This window comes from Sander vitreus, chromosome 22, assembly GCF_031162955.1.
Source record: "Sander vitreus isolate 19-12246 chromosome 22, sanVit1, whole genome shotgun sequence".
NCBI classification, from domain to species: domain Eukaryota; kingdom Metazoa; phylum Chordata; class Actinopteri; order Perciformes; family Percidae; genus Sander; species Sander vitreus.
This window is the reverse complement of record NC_135876.1, coordinates 17869049-17882211: the sequence shown is the minus strand read 5'-3', so window position 1 is coordinate 17882211 and position 13163 is coordinate 17869049. Positions and strand designations below refer to the sequence as shown.

At 33.8% G+C, this 13163-nt stretch overlaps 1 protein-coding gene across 1 annotated transcript; it reads right to left on the bottom strand.

Moving 5' to 3' along the window:
- Positions 1 to 6527: 6527 nt before the first annotated feature.
- Positions 6528 to 9482, bottom strand: myl12.1 (myosin, light chain 12, genome duplicate 1). The gene is made up of 4 exons (XM_078280572.1): positions 9378 to 9482; positions 7746 to 7950; positions 7369 to 7530; positions 6528 to 7077 (listed from the first exon to the last, which is right to left on the bottom strand). Exons 2-4 carry the CDS (start codon positions 7927 to 7929, stop codon positions 6905 to 6907), a joined length of 519 nt encoding a protein of 172 aa, XP_078136698.1. The 5' UTR covers positions 7930 to 7950; positions 9378 to 9482; the 3' UTR covers positions 6528 to 6904.
- Between the last annotated feature and the right edge of the window lie 3681 nt (positions 9483 to 13163).

Here is a 13163-nt window from a genome sequence, read left to right as displayed (position 1 = left end):
AAACGTTACTATGATTTTTCTTTTATGAAATACAATACGATGACTTCTTATGATATTTTTATGACATACTATACTATGGCTTTTGTATATTTTTAGGAGATACTATACTATTACTTTCTATGATATTTGTATGGCATGCTATACTATGACTTGTTTTGCAACATATTATACTATGATATTTTACCATGACTTTTTAAATAACAGTTCTTATGACTTTTTATGACATACTGTAGTATACTACTGTTTTTTTATGAAATGTGATGGCATACTATACTATAACTTTTTTAATGAAAGTTTATGACATACTATACTATCACCTTTTATGTCTTGACATACTATAATCAGAATCAGGAAAGGATTTATTGCCAAGTAAGTAATACATACAAGGAATTTGCCTTGGTGGTTGGTGAATACATGTTAAACATTAATATGAAATGAACAATAGCTACATACATTATACTATGACTTTTTGAGTTTTTTTGACATACTATACCATGACCTTTTTCAACATACTATACTGACATTTTATGAAATACTATGCTATAACCTTTGTATGAACTTTTTTCGACATAATATACTATTACTTTTTCGACATACTATACAATGATTTTTTGAAGTTCTTTTTAGACATGTGTGTAGACTGTGACGTATTTATGACTTTTTTTTGACGTACAACTTTTCAACATTAACTACGACTTTTTGAGTTTTTTTAGACATATTATACAATTACTTTTTTATTACTTTTTTTTGACATACTATAGTATGAATTTTTATGACTTTTATGAAATACTATACTCAACTTTTTATGAATTGTTTTCGACATTTCACAGATGTAAACATAAACATTCTAAATCGACTCAAGTTGATTTCCTGTTGCAGTGTATGTGAATGGCATCAACTGACAGGAAGTTAACAAGGGGCCAGGCTGTTGCCTAGCAATGGAATTCCATTGAAAAGGTCTATACTATGATTTGTTATGACTTTTTTCGACATACTATACTGACTTTTTACAAATACTATACTATGACTTTTTATATTTTATGACAGACTATACTATTGTTTTTTTATGATATCTTTATGGAAGGCTATACTATGAATTTTTATGACTTTTTTTTGCAACATACTATACTATGACATTTTACCATAAATAACATTGAGTTTTATGACATACAGTAGTATACCATGTTTTGTTATGAACTGTTATAGCATACTATACTTTGATGTTTTTATTTTTTGACATACTATAAGAAAAGGATTTATTGCCAAGTAAGTAAAACTTGCAAGGAATTTGCCTTGTTGTATTGTGCATACATGAACATAAACATATTAAACATGAATATGAAATAAATAATAAATGCAGAACAAATATATACAAAATAACTGTTTAACATTAACAAAAAAAGAGGCTGAATGGTTAAGTGCAGGATGTTCAAAAATGTTTAGGGATCTGCAAAAAGTTTAGAATATATAGTGTGTGCAATGGGCAGGTACATTTATATAGTCCAGGATGTAGGTTAATGCAAAGTGTAGTGTTTAGGGGTGAGGGGGTGGGTTAAGATTCAATGTCAACCGGGGTCCAGGGCATTGTTAATAATGCTGACTGCAGAGGGGAAGAAACGGTTTTTGTGGTGTGAGGTTTTGGTTTTGATGGACTACAGCCTCCTGCCACAGGGGAGGGGTTTAAACAGTTTGTGCCCGGGGAGAGAGGGATCTGCCACAATCTTTTCTTGCCTTCATTTAGGCATACTATACAATGACTTTTGGGAGTTCTTTTTAGACATACTTTGCAATGATGTTTTTCTGACTTTTTTATGACTGAAATAATATACTATGACTTTTTTCTGACTTTTTTTTTTCAAAATACTATACAGTCTTTTTTCCGACATACTACACTATGATTTTTTATGATTTTTTTCGACATACTATACTATGATATTTTTGACATACCGGTACTATACTATGTTTTTTTTTTTTACTTTTTCGGCAGCTGGAAAAAGGAAAGATTTCTGATTGCTGTTACAGAAACACTCTGTTAAACTACAGTCAGTGAAGGAGTTCTTACTGAAAATGGCGGGTATGGTCTTCACGCTGTCTCTGAAACCACCTAATGAAGAAAGATTTTTTTCATATTTTATCTTCTCATTATCCATTTCTATTCTTTTCATATTCTTTGTTTTGTGTTGGTGGAGTGGAGGTGTTGCACAGTAGGTTTATTCTATTATTTTTCAAATACGTTTCAAAACTGTTTTTTGTCATATTCATTGATATCTATTTCACGTTTATGCAATGCAAGTTATTTCATGTGTAATTTTAAATGATTTGTGGTCCACTTGTATTAAAGATTATATAAAATCACAAGTTATTTGTCTTGAAACTGGTGCATCATTACATCTTATTTTAAGATACACTCTTGAATCTGAGCTGATTTAGACGGACCAAAGGTCTAACTGTACTAAATAGTTAATAAAGATGATGAGTGAAATGTTGTTCATTTCATGTAATGCATAACTTTTCATTAAATAATTGATGTAATCCTCTTTTCTTTCCTCATTTCTGTATATGAAAAAATCATAGTATAGTATGTCAAAAAATCATAAAAAGTCATAGTATAGTATGTCGAAAAAGGTCATGAAAAAGTCTTAGTAAAGTATATTGAAAAATTCAAAAAAACATTCATACTAGGTATGTAGGAAAAAAAGGCATAGTATATCAAAAAAGTCTTGAAAAGTCATACTATATCAGGTCGAAAAATTCATTAAACATTCATAGTATAGCAAGTTGAAAAAAGGCATACAAAGTCATAGTACAGTATGTTGAAAAAATGTCAAAAAAGTCATAGTATAGTATGTCAAAAAGTCATAAAAAATTCATAGTATAGTATGTCGAAAAAAGTCATAGTATTGTATGTCAAAAAAAGTCATTAAAGTCACAGTATAGTATGTTGAATAAAGTCATAAAAGTAAAATTATAGTTTGTCTGAAAATTATTTAAAAAAGTCATAGAATAGTATGTCAAAGAAAAGTAATTATATGTCAAAGAAAGTCTTAAAAAAAGTCATATCATCATAGTGTATCGGAAAATTCTGTGAAAAAAGTCATAAAAAGTCAAGCATAGTATGTTAAAAAAAAGTAATGAAAAAGACAGTTCTAGTATAAAGACAGTATATTATGTCGATGAAAGTCATATAAAAGATGTGCCGAAGAAGTCATTAAAAAGTAATTGTACAGTATGTAAGAGAAAAGTCATTGTACACTGTCGAAAAACTCATAAAAAAGTCATAGTATAGTATGTTTAACAATAAGTCATAGAATAGTATGTCGAAAGAAGTCATACAAAGTCATAGTATAGCATGTTGAAAAAAGTTATAAAAAAGTATGTGGAAAAATGGTCAAAGATGTAGAAAAAAGGCAAAGTAATATTATAGTTGGTTGAGAAAAGTGGAAAAAGTCTTAGTATAGTATGTCGTAAAAAAGTCATAGTATAGTATGTCGAAAAAAGGCATAATATAGCATGTCAGAAAAAGTCATACAAAAGTCAGTATAGTACGTTGAAAAAAGTCATGAAGATGTCAGTTTAATTTTTTCGGAAAAAAAGGTCCTAAAAAAGTCATAGTATAGTATGTCAAAAAAGTCTTGAAAAGTCATACTATATCAGGTGGAAAAAATCATTAAAAAGTCATATTATAGCATGTCGAAAAACAGCATACTAAGTCATAGTATAGTATGTTGAAAAAAAGTTAAAAAAAAGTCATAGTATAGTATATCGAAAAAAGTGGTAAAAAGTCATAGTAAAGTATGTCGAAAAAAGTAATAGTAATATATGTTGAATAAATTGGAAAAATGTCAAGTGAAAGAATGTCATAATATACTATGTCAAAAAAAGTGGAAAAGAAATCATAGTATAGTATGTAGAAAAAAGTCATAGTATAGTATGTAGAAAAAAGTGATAAAGAAGTCAAAGTATAGTATGTCGTAAAAAAGTCATAGTATAGTATGTCGAAAAAAGGCATAATATAGCATGTCAGAAAAAGTCATACAAAAGTCAGTATAGTAGTGAAAAAGTCATGGAGATGTCAGTTTCAAACCTTTCAGGAAAAAAGGTCCTAAAAGTGATAGTATGTCAAAAGGTCTTGAAAAAGTCATACTATATCAGGTGGAAAAAATCATTAAAAAGTCATATTATAGCAGTGAAAAAGCAGCATACTAAGTCATAGTATAGTATTTGAAAAAAAGTTTAAAAAGTCATAGTATAGTATAGTCAGTATAGTACGTTGAAAAAAGTCATGAAGATGTCAGTTTAATTTTTTCGGAAAAAAAAGTCATAGTATAGTATGTCAAAAAAGTGATTGAAAAGTCATACTATATCAGGTGGAAAAAATCATTAAAAAGTCATATTATAGCATGTCGAAAAACAGCATACTAAGTCATAGTATAGTATGTTGAAAAAAAGTTTAAAAAAAGTCATAGTATAGTATATCGAAAAAAGTGGTAAAAAGTAATAGTAATATATGTTGAATAAATTGGAAAAATGTCAAGTGAAAGAATGTCATAATATACTATGTCAAAAAAAGTGGAAAAGAAATCATAGTATAGTATGTAGAAAAAAGTCATAGTATAGTATGTAGAAAAAAGTGATAAAGAAGTCAAAGTATAGTATGTCGAAAAAAAGTCATAGTATAGTATGTTGATGAAAGTGATAAAAAAAAGTGTAGTTAAGTTTGTAGTATAGCATAGTATAGCATGTCTAAAAAATAAAAGTCATAGTATAGTATGTCAAAAAAGTGATTAAAAAGTCATAGTATAGTATGTGTAAAACAGTCCTTGTATAGTATGTGGAAAAAAGTGACAAAAAAGACAGAAGGGCTGGCTGAGTGGTTAGGGTGATTGACAGCACATCCATAATACTTTGCTTGCGTGGGTTTGAATCCCTTCCTTGTCGAACCAGCGTACTTTATTCTGTCACGGTTGCATACCAACAATATAACTAGCAGCAATCAAATCACTCTCTTTGCAACAATGTTATCAGTTTCTCCCAGGGAAATCCTCATTTTATTATTGTTTAGTATAGTATGTTGAAAGAAAATCATAGTGTAGTATGTAGAAAATGTCATAGTATATTATGTCAACAAAAAGTGATAAGAAGTCATAGTAGAGTATATCGAAAAAGTCATAGTATAGTACGTTAAACCAGCCTTTATTAATTATTATTGCAAAGATGGGGTTTGGGGCTGGGTCCGTGGGACAGTTTCTGGGTGATGAGTCTGAGGGAAGAACAGGAGACAAGGGTAAGGAGAATGCAGAAGACAAAAGGTAGGTCCTGTTCCCCATCTCTGCAATAATAATTAATAAAGGCTGGTTTAAAGTACTTCTTCCTGCCTCTATGTATTAATGCTCATGGGTAGCCTAAATGGGTTCCATTCAGACCTTAACATTAAGTATTTTACTGTAAGATGTCAACATGATTCAACAAGACATTTTCACCTGGCTATACCCAATGTTTAGATCTGTTGTGGTATTTATGCAAATTAGCACATACATAATTAGATTATGTACCGAAAAAGTCATAGTATAGTATGTCGAAAAAAGTGATGAAAAAGTCATACTATAGTATGATAAAGTCATAGTATAGGATGTCGAAAAAAGTCATAATAAAGTCATAGTATAGTATGTTGAATAAAGTCATAGTATAGTATGTCGAAAAAAATGCATAGTATTCTATGTTAAAAAAAGTGAAAAAAGTAATAATATATGTTGAATAAATTGGAAAAAAGTCATAGTCAACATATATGTCGATTAAAGTGGAAAAAAAGTAATAGTATAGTATGTCCAAAAAAGTCATAATATAGCATGTCAGAAAAAGTCATACAAAAGTCAGTATAGTACATTGAAAAAAGTCAAGAAGTTTAATTTTTTTGGAAAAAAAGGTCCTAAAAAAGTCATAGTATAGTATGTCAAAAAAAGTCATGATATATGTGGAAAAAGGGCATAGTATAGTATGTCAAAAAAGTCTTGAAAAGTCATACTATATCTGGTGGAAACATTTATTATAAAGTCATAGTATAGCAAGTCGAAAAAAGGCATACAAAGTCATAGTATGTTGTAAAAAGTCATGAAAAAGTCAAAGTATAGTATGTTGAAAAAAGTGATAAAGAAGTCAATGTGTAGTATGTCGAAAAAAAGTCAAAGTATACTATGACACTTATGTGGAATTATTTATAGATTACCTTTATTATGCTTGTCTGTTAAAAAAAAAAAGAAAAAAAGGGGGTTTTAAGGTCCGCTGCATGCGATTATCTTTCTCGGGTTGAATTTAACCATCCGACAAAATGCAGCCTAGTTTTCAGGGTAGATTATATATCTTTTTTCCACCCAGAAAGAATTCAGCTAGTGCTAGTCGGCACACAAATGAATTTGGTGAGGAGCGAGTTGACTTGTCAAGACTTGAAAAGCACACAAGGAAGAAAAATGGTGCTTTAGCATTTTAGTTATGCCACAAATATAAAGAGAAATAAAGAGAATAAGGCAACACATATTTCAGTTGTCATTTATGGAAGTCAAACAGTCAGCAAAATACAACTTGATAGAAGACTTTATTTAGAAAGTTTATATTATAAAATGTAAAAATTCAGCTAAACCTGATCACATGAATAGCAAAGACTTATCCCTTAGAGTTTCCAAGGTGCTGCCACTTCACATCTTTACATGAAAGGAAAAACTTTACAACCAATTCAATTTTTCCTTCTCATTAAAGATCTGTACATTTGGCAGTACTGGAAGTTCACAGCAAACAACAGTGGATAGTTATTGCTTTGGTTTGTTTGAAATTGGGTTTATACTGGAGAGTTGAGACATGCAGCACGGTGATCTAACTGACGGAAGAGGCGAACGGGGTGGAAAGTGGCTCTTTAGTCGTCCTTGTCCTTGGCACCATGCTTTAGGATGCGTGTGAACTCCACGTAGTTGAAGTTGCTTTTCTTGTCGATCGGGGCCTCCCTGAAGAGCTCGTCCACCTCCTCATCTGTAAACCGGTCACCCATTGTTGTGAGCAGCTCTCTGAGGTATTCTTCCTGGATGACACCTGAGGGTCAAAATCAGATAAGGTTTAGACAGAATAAACATTGTCCTGAAGAATTTCCTTTAGCTTGCAATGATAGCATTACCATCTCTGAGAAACCATTTGTCTGGAAGCTGGAGTGTTTTAGGCAACTATCTGTCAAATATAGCTGTAATTCAAAGTGCTTTTTATAAAAAAAATTAAAAAAAAAGTTAAAATTCACGTCTTATTTTAAGGCTTAAAGAGAGGAAAATGGCTGGTATTTATTAGGGTAAACTAGGATTCTTTTGGGTCTATCAAAAGGAACGAAATTACCTGTCCCCTCCTCATCGAAGCAAGCAAATGCATTCCTGATCACATCCTCAGGGTCTGTGCCATTGAGCTTCTCCCCAAACATGGTGAGGAACATGGTGAAGTTAATGGGTCCAGGAGCTTCCATCATCATGGCCTCCAGGTACTCATCAGTTGGATTTTTCCCTATAAAAAAAGACACAGGCATATACACATAGTCTGAAAGGTTTCCAAGTACAGAAGTGACAAGTGACATTAACAACTGATGAAACTAGTTTCAAAACAGCAATCTGGAAAGAGATGTAGGTGCAGACCAGCATGAGTGAAGTGCAGAACTGCTTACAGACTTGTTGGTTCAGCTCATCCTGAAGTAAAAATTGACTTGAGAATCTCCTACTCACCCAGTGAGGCCAGCATGTCGTGAAGGTCCTCTTTGTCCACAAACCCATCACGGTTCTGGTCAATCATGTTAAAGGCCTCCTTGAACTCCTGAATCTGAGACTGGTCAAACATGGCGAAGACATTGGACGTTGCGCGCTGAGGGCGCTTCTTCGTGGTCTTTCCCTTTGCTCTTTTGCTAGACATTTTGACTGTTTTTTTTTTAACCTATGTAAATAAATAAATACATGTTAGATTATACATCCCGCAGCCAGGCATTATGACAGCTAGGACCTTACTCCTTAATCAAATCAGTGTAAACAGACAACAGTAGGGACAGAGGAACAAAAGGCCAGATAACAGACAAAGGATGACACACACAGACAATTTGATCAAAGGTAACATGGATCATGCTGTTACTCTAAATAAGAGGTCGTCATTTGTGCATACAACTCGGTTGCAGGGTATTTTAATTCTCTGGCAGTGATTCCCCAGTGTGGTGTCCCTCACTGGGCTATAAATGGAAATGTTCCCCTTCTTTCTAGGTTGAACAGCTCCCTGCCTTCACTGAGGGCCAGAGAACTACTGATGTGAAGACAGATGCCCTTATCAGGCAATGTCTTGAATGAAGACTTAAACTGTCTACATTCACATCTTTATGTTGACATACTGCATTTTTGCCACTGGGTGTTGATGGAAAATGGACTCAACTAGTACTGTGTACAATTTGGTTTTGTATTGAGACACTGGCAATATGGTGAGCTAACTATTATTTAGGAGACTGGTAATTTAAAAAAAGAGAAAAAAAAAAAGAAAGAAAAAAGTATCAGGTATAAAATGCGTCAAAATATTGACTGAAGTGTTCCTGATAAAAACAAAAAGGCTAAAGTTATGGTGGCATTTGCTTTGTTTGTGCGCACAACCCGTACAAACCAATAGTTCAACAAACCCAACTTATCCTCACGTTAAATTGTTTTTAATATGAAAGCCCATTTCCGCCAGCGTGATGGGAAAAAAAACCCTCCTGTAACGTTGTCATTAACGTTATAACGTTTAATGAGAACCGTTTTTACTTAGCTAGCATCTCAAAATAATGATAGAATCTCAAAATTAGTATCTCAACATAAAGAGAAACTCAAAATATACTAAGTTATTATTATTATGACTTACAGGATCAGTTTTTTGCATTACATTGGCGGAAATTTCATAGTTTGAGGAAATATCACAACTCCTAGCGCATTATTATTATTAAGTACGTACACAGCCTCAATGGTTTGCGGCCTAGCTTGAGTTAAATTATTGTGCCGACAGCTGTGAACGTTAACACCGAGCAGCCGCGGAAGTTACCCAGGTTCACAGGTAGATGTTTACCTTTATTAAGCTAACAATTAACATACATCTAAAATACACATGTAATAGCAACCGATTTGGTTTTAGCCATAAAGTGATTAGCCGCGCAGCTAACAGTTAACGTTAGCAGTGTTTTCAGTGCAATCAACCATACAAGCAAAATGGCACGACAGCATGTTAATCAGATATACGCCTTTAATATTGAGAACTTACCAGCTGTGTGGTGTCCTGATAGCAAAACACTTATAATGTAAGTAACTGTGATATACAGAAAAAAAAAAAAAGATATTAAAACACAATCTTACCTGACAACAACCCGATACTTGTCAGCTAGCCCGATGCTGCTCTTTTTCTCAACCACCGCCCTTCACTTCCTGATAATGATGTTGGGTTCCGTACAAACATTCAGAACAAACCAACTAAAGAAAATAGGGAGAATCATAAAGTATTAAAACAATGGCACGCTCTTGAAAAACAGTGGCTATGTTGTTTCGGTGTAAATACTACAATTAGATTATTCTTATTTAACCTTATTCGAAAACAGATCCTAATGTTTCATTATTAGTCGTAGTAAAATACATAATGTACCCTTACACCCCTGGTGGAGTAAATGTAACTTCCAGAAACACTCCCTTGCCTGCGTTGACATTCCTGGATATGCCCTTTTAAGGGAAGAAAGAAGACATCCTATGTGCAATTAAGGCAAGGAAAAACTTAAATGATCCCGGTAGGGGGGAAATGGGCGTTACTATCAATAAGGAAAACATATCAGGAAATTGATATGTAGTATCATATTAAATTGTTTTATTATGTCATATAGTATGCCAGTCACATGCAAATAATAGTTTTTCCCCATTGAGTTGATACTGTTTGTCAGGGATTAAAGTAGTCTAAAGTATTGCTTTTACTTTATTAGTGTCATTTTGATCACTCAAATACCTTCATTTGCATCTCAACTAGGTGTCATTTATGCTCTTTTGTAGCATGTGGCAGTTGTCTTAGCTTGTTTATGGTGTTTCCTGTAAAAATGTTGTTATGCTGCCTTCTCGACCAGGTTACTCTTGGAATAAGATATTTTAAACTCAACATGACTTGGACTGATTAAATAAAGTGAAAGAAAAGGAAAAGAAATGGCAGCTCTTACCCTTAAACCTAAACAATAGAGGGAAAAATGTTGATAGGATGGATAATAATAGATAACAACAGTTGGTGCAGTACCCCAGGTCATTGCTGTTATGGAAGGCTTAATGCTGCAGGGCTTCAAAATCAAGATGTTAAACTGTTGACTCACAGGTTAAAACAAGCCACATCTGTCTTTTTGTCCAGTTGTCATATCACTTTCAAAGTTGATAACAAAATGGTTGAACATGTGCCATGAGTCACTCATTGTAATGTGATAGGCCTATTTTATAACTAAACAAGACACCAGTCTAGAGCTGTAGAGCCCTAAAAAAAAACATGACTAGAGTTAATGATGGTTACAATAGGAGTTGAATGATTGAAAGAAGAAAAACAAAACGGAAATAACTACAGATCTCACTAATGGTTGTCTGGTCTTTCAAAGGAGGAGACGAACTAAACAGAGTATATTGTAGTGTCACCATAAACCACTAGAGTGTGCTAGCTTCATAGAAAACCTTACCTTTGCTCAGTGATATCATAGACTGTTTCTTCTTGAGGTCATTAACAGTTTGTCTCAGCATATTACCCAATCAAATGTGAGAGCTCATTTAATTTGTTCATGTCTAGAACTGTTATCTTAAACATTCAAGTAGCTTCAATGTGTGGGAGCCATACTAAGGAGAACATAAAAATACCCCTAATAACCCCATGAGACGTCCATACAGTTTGAATTTCCTGGACAGCTGAACCTAGTGGTATGGTGCTAACATAAATGTGATTCATTACAAGCCTGATCACTTGGATAATCAAACTAGTGTGGAATGGACACAATATTAGAAAAACCTTTCAATATATTGCTATATTGCCTCAAAATGACAAGAGTCAAGAGTTGAATCAACACCTTGTGTCAACAAAACTTAACATTATAGGCTTTACAGCTGCATTACATTATACAGATGTACTCACTGTAATGAAACATTTTAGTTATAAGGTGTTACAATTGTTACAATTCTGACAACCGTCAAGCACAAAACAGAATCATGTGACATACAATGCTCTTTAAATAGCATAGAATGAAGTCAATTTTTGGCTTTCTTGCCAAAACTCTCATGTTTGTAAGCTGGATATGAAACTACAGCCAGCAGCGGGTTAGCTAAGCTTAGCAAAAACTGGGGAAAATAGCTAGCCTGACTCTGTCCAAAGGTAAAAAAAATAAAAAATAAATGATATGATGTGAGCTCAGAATTAGAGGCGTTGGTAGGCTAGCTGTTCCCACCTTCCATTCTTTATGCTAAGCTAAGCTAACCAGCTGCTACCTGTAGATTCACATTTACCTTACAAACATGAGTGGTATCAATCTTCTCGTTTAACTTTTGGCAATAAAGCAAATAAGGGTATTTCCCAAAATGTCAAACTATTCCTTTAAGTAAAAATATAGTCCAAATCCAGTTGAATTACAGCACTACAGGCTTAAGAGTTAACTGGACACACAGCAACTGATTGTAACAAGCTGTTCATATCGCTGTTGCTTTTCTGATGATTAATTAATTGTCTTGCCTCTTTGTTAATCAAAGCAGTAATGTTAGCCAATGATTTAGTGGCTTGTGACATATTATATTACACTTGTAAAATATATATCCCAAATTCATTAGACAGCATGTAGTGGTATGGCTCTGCTTAATGTATTGTTCTCCTCAGTGTTGATCTCTTTTAATGGGTTTGCACTTCAGATTGCTGCCATAACATTTTAGGTATGTTGCCATGCTGACTGTTGTATCATGTGGGACAGTGGTGGCTGAGGGCCAAAAAGAATAGTGTTCAACACAAAGGCCTTAGAGGTGTTCACTGACATTATATTTTTGCCATGGAAACTTACCAGGTGCGTGTTGTTGTTGCAGTAAATTTCCAGAACAATATCCAAACATCTGTGGTACAATAAATCAGCATGCTAAATGGCCTGTAGCAAACTTTATTTAAACAGGAAAGTCCTTTCTTTACAGGATAACTTTTATACATTCATGTCATCCTGGCACAAGCAGTCTATCCTAGTCTTTGATTTATTTAACATATCTTTTAGTAGCTGTTTATGAGCAGAGGGACAAGAGGGGACATTTGTGTAGTAGGACCGAAAGAGAGAGCGACAGTAACTGGCATTCGTTGCATGTGAAGCAAGTAACAATAGCATACATAAAGTTAGCAACAGTCACAGCTGAGAGTGCTGCAGTAAAAAGGTAAAACAAAAGCTGCTGGGGATTAAGCAGCGATGGCATACTGTGGGTTAAAAACCAGCAAGAACTTCATGTTTGTGTGATGGACTGATTGAATTAAAAATAAGCCAATCCAGGGATCACTGTCTCTGGAAAAGTTGGACTGTGGGGTGCTTTTGTAATGTGACATTAAATGTAGAAACTGGATAAAGGAGGCAAAAAAAGAAAGAATGTGGATAAAACTTGGAAAAAATGGAGAAAAAAATACAAAAGTAAGCCTGTGCTGTGTTTACCTGCATATCAGACAGCAATGCTCATCGGCAGAGACCTGCACCCATAAATGTGTTGCCCTACGGGAGTTGACTTGCCCCCCACACTCTGTTCTCAGCTATATTTATCTCCACCCTCACCATAAAAGGTTGTGACTGCTGCTTGGACACTCTGGCAAGGGCCAATATTATTTTGGTTGTGTAGAAACTGCAGCCCGGTACGCACCTACCTGTGGGTTTCCTGGGATATCGAGCTTTAAGTGTGGAGTTGCACCATCTTTTGCTTTAAAGTTTGGAGTTTGAGACTTTTTGTCCAGGGTAAGTGTCAACAGTTGTGTGGGGATACAATGTGATAAGCCAGATTTAAGTTTTTGCATATGCCTGTCTAAGCATGCTGAGAAAGTGCCTGATTAACTGAATCTTACAGTATATCGTGTCTAGCTAGCTGATGTTACAGGTTTGAATGTACAATTTCATTATGGTTAAAAGTATT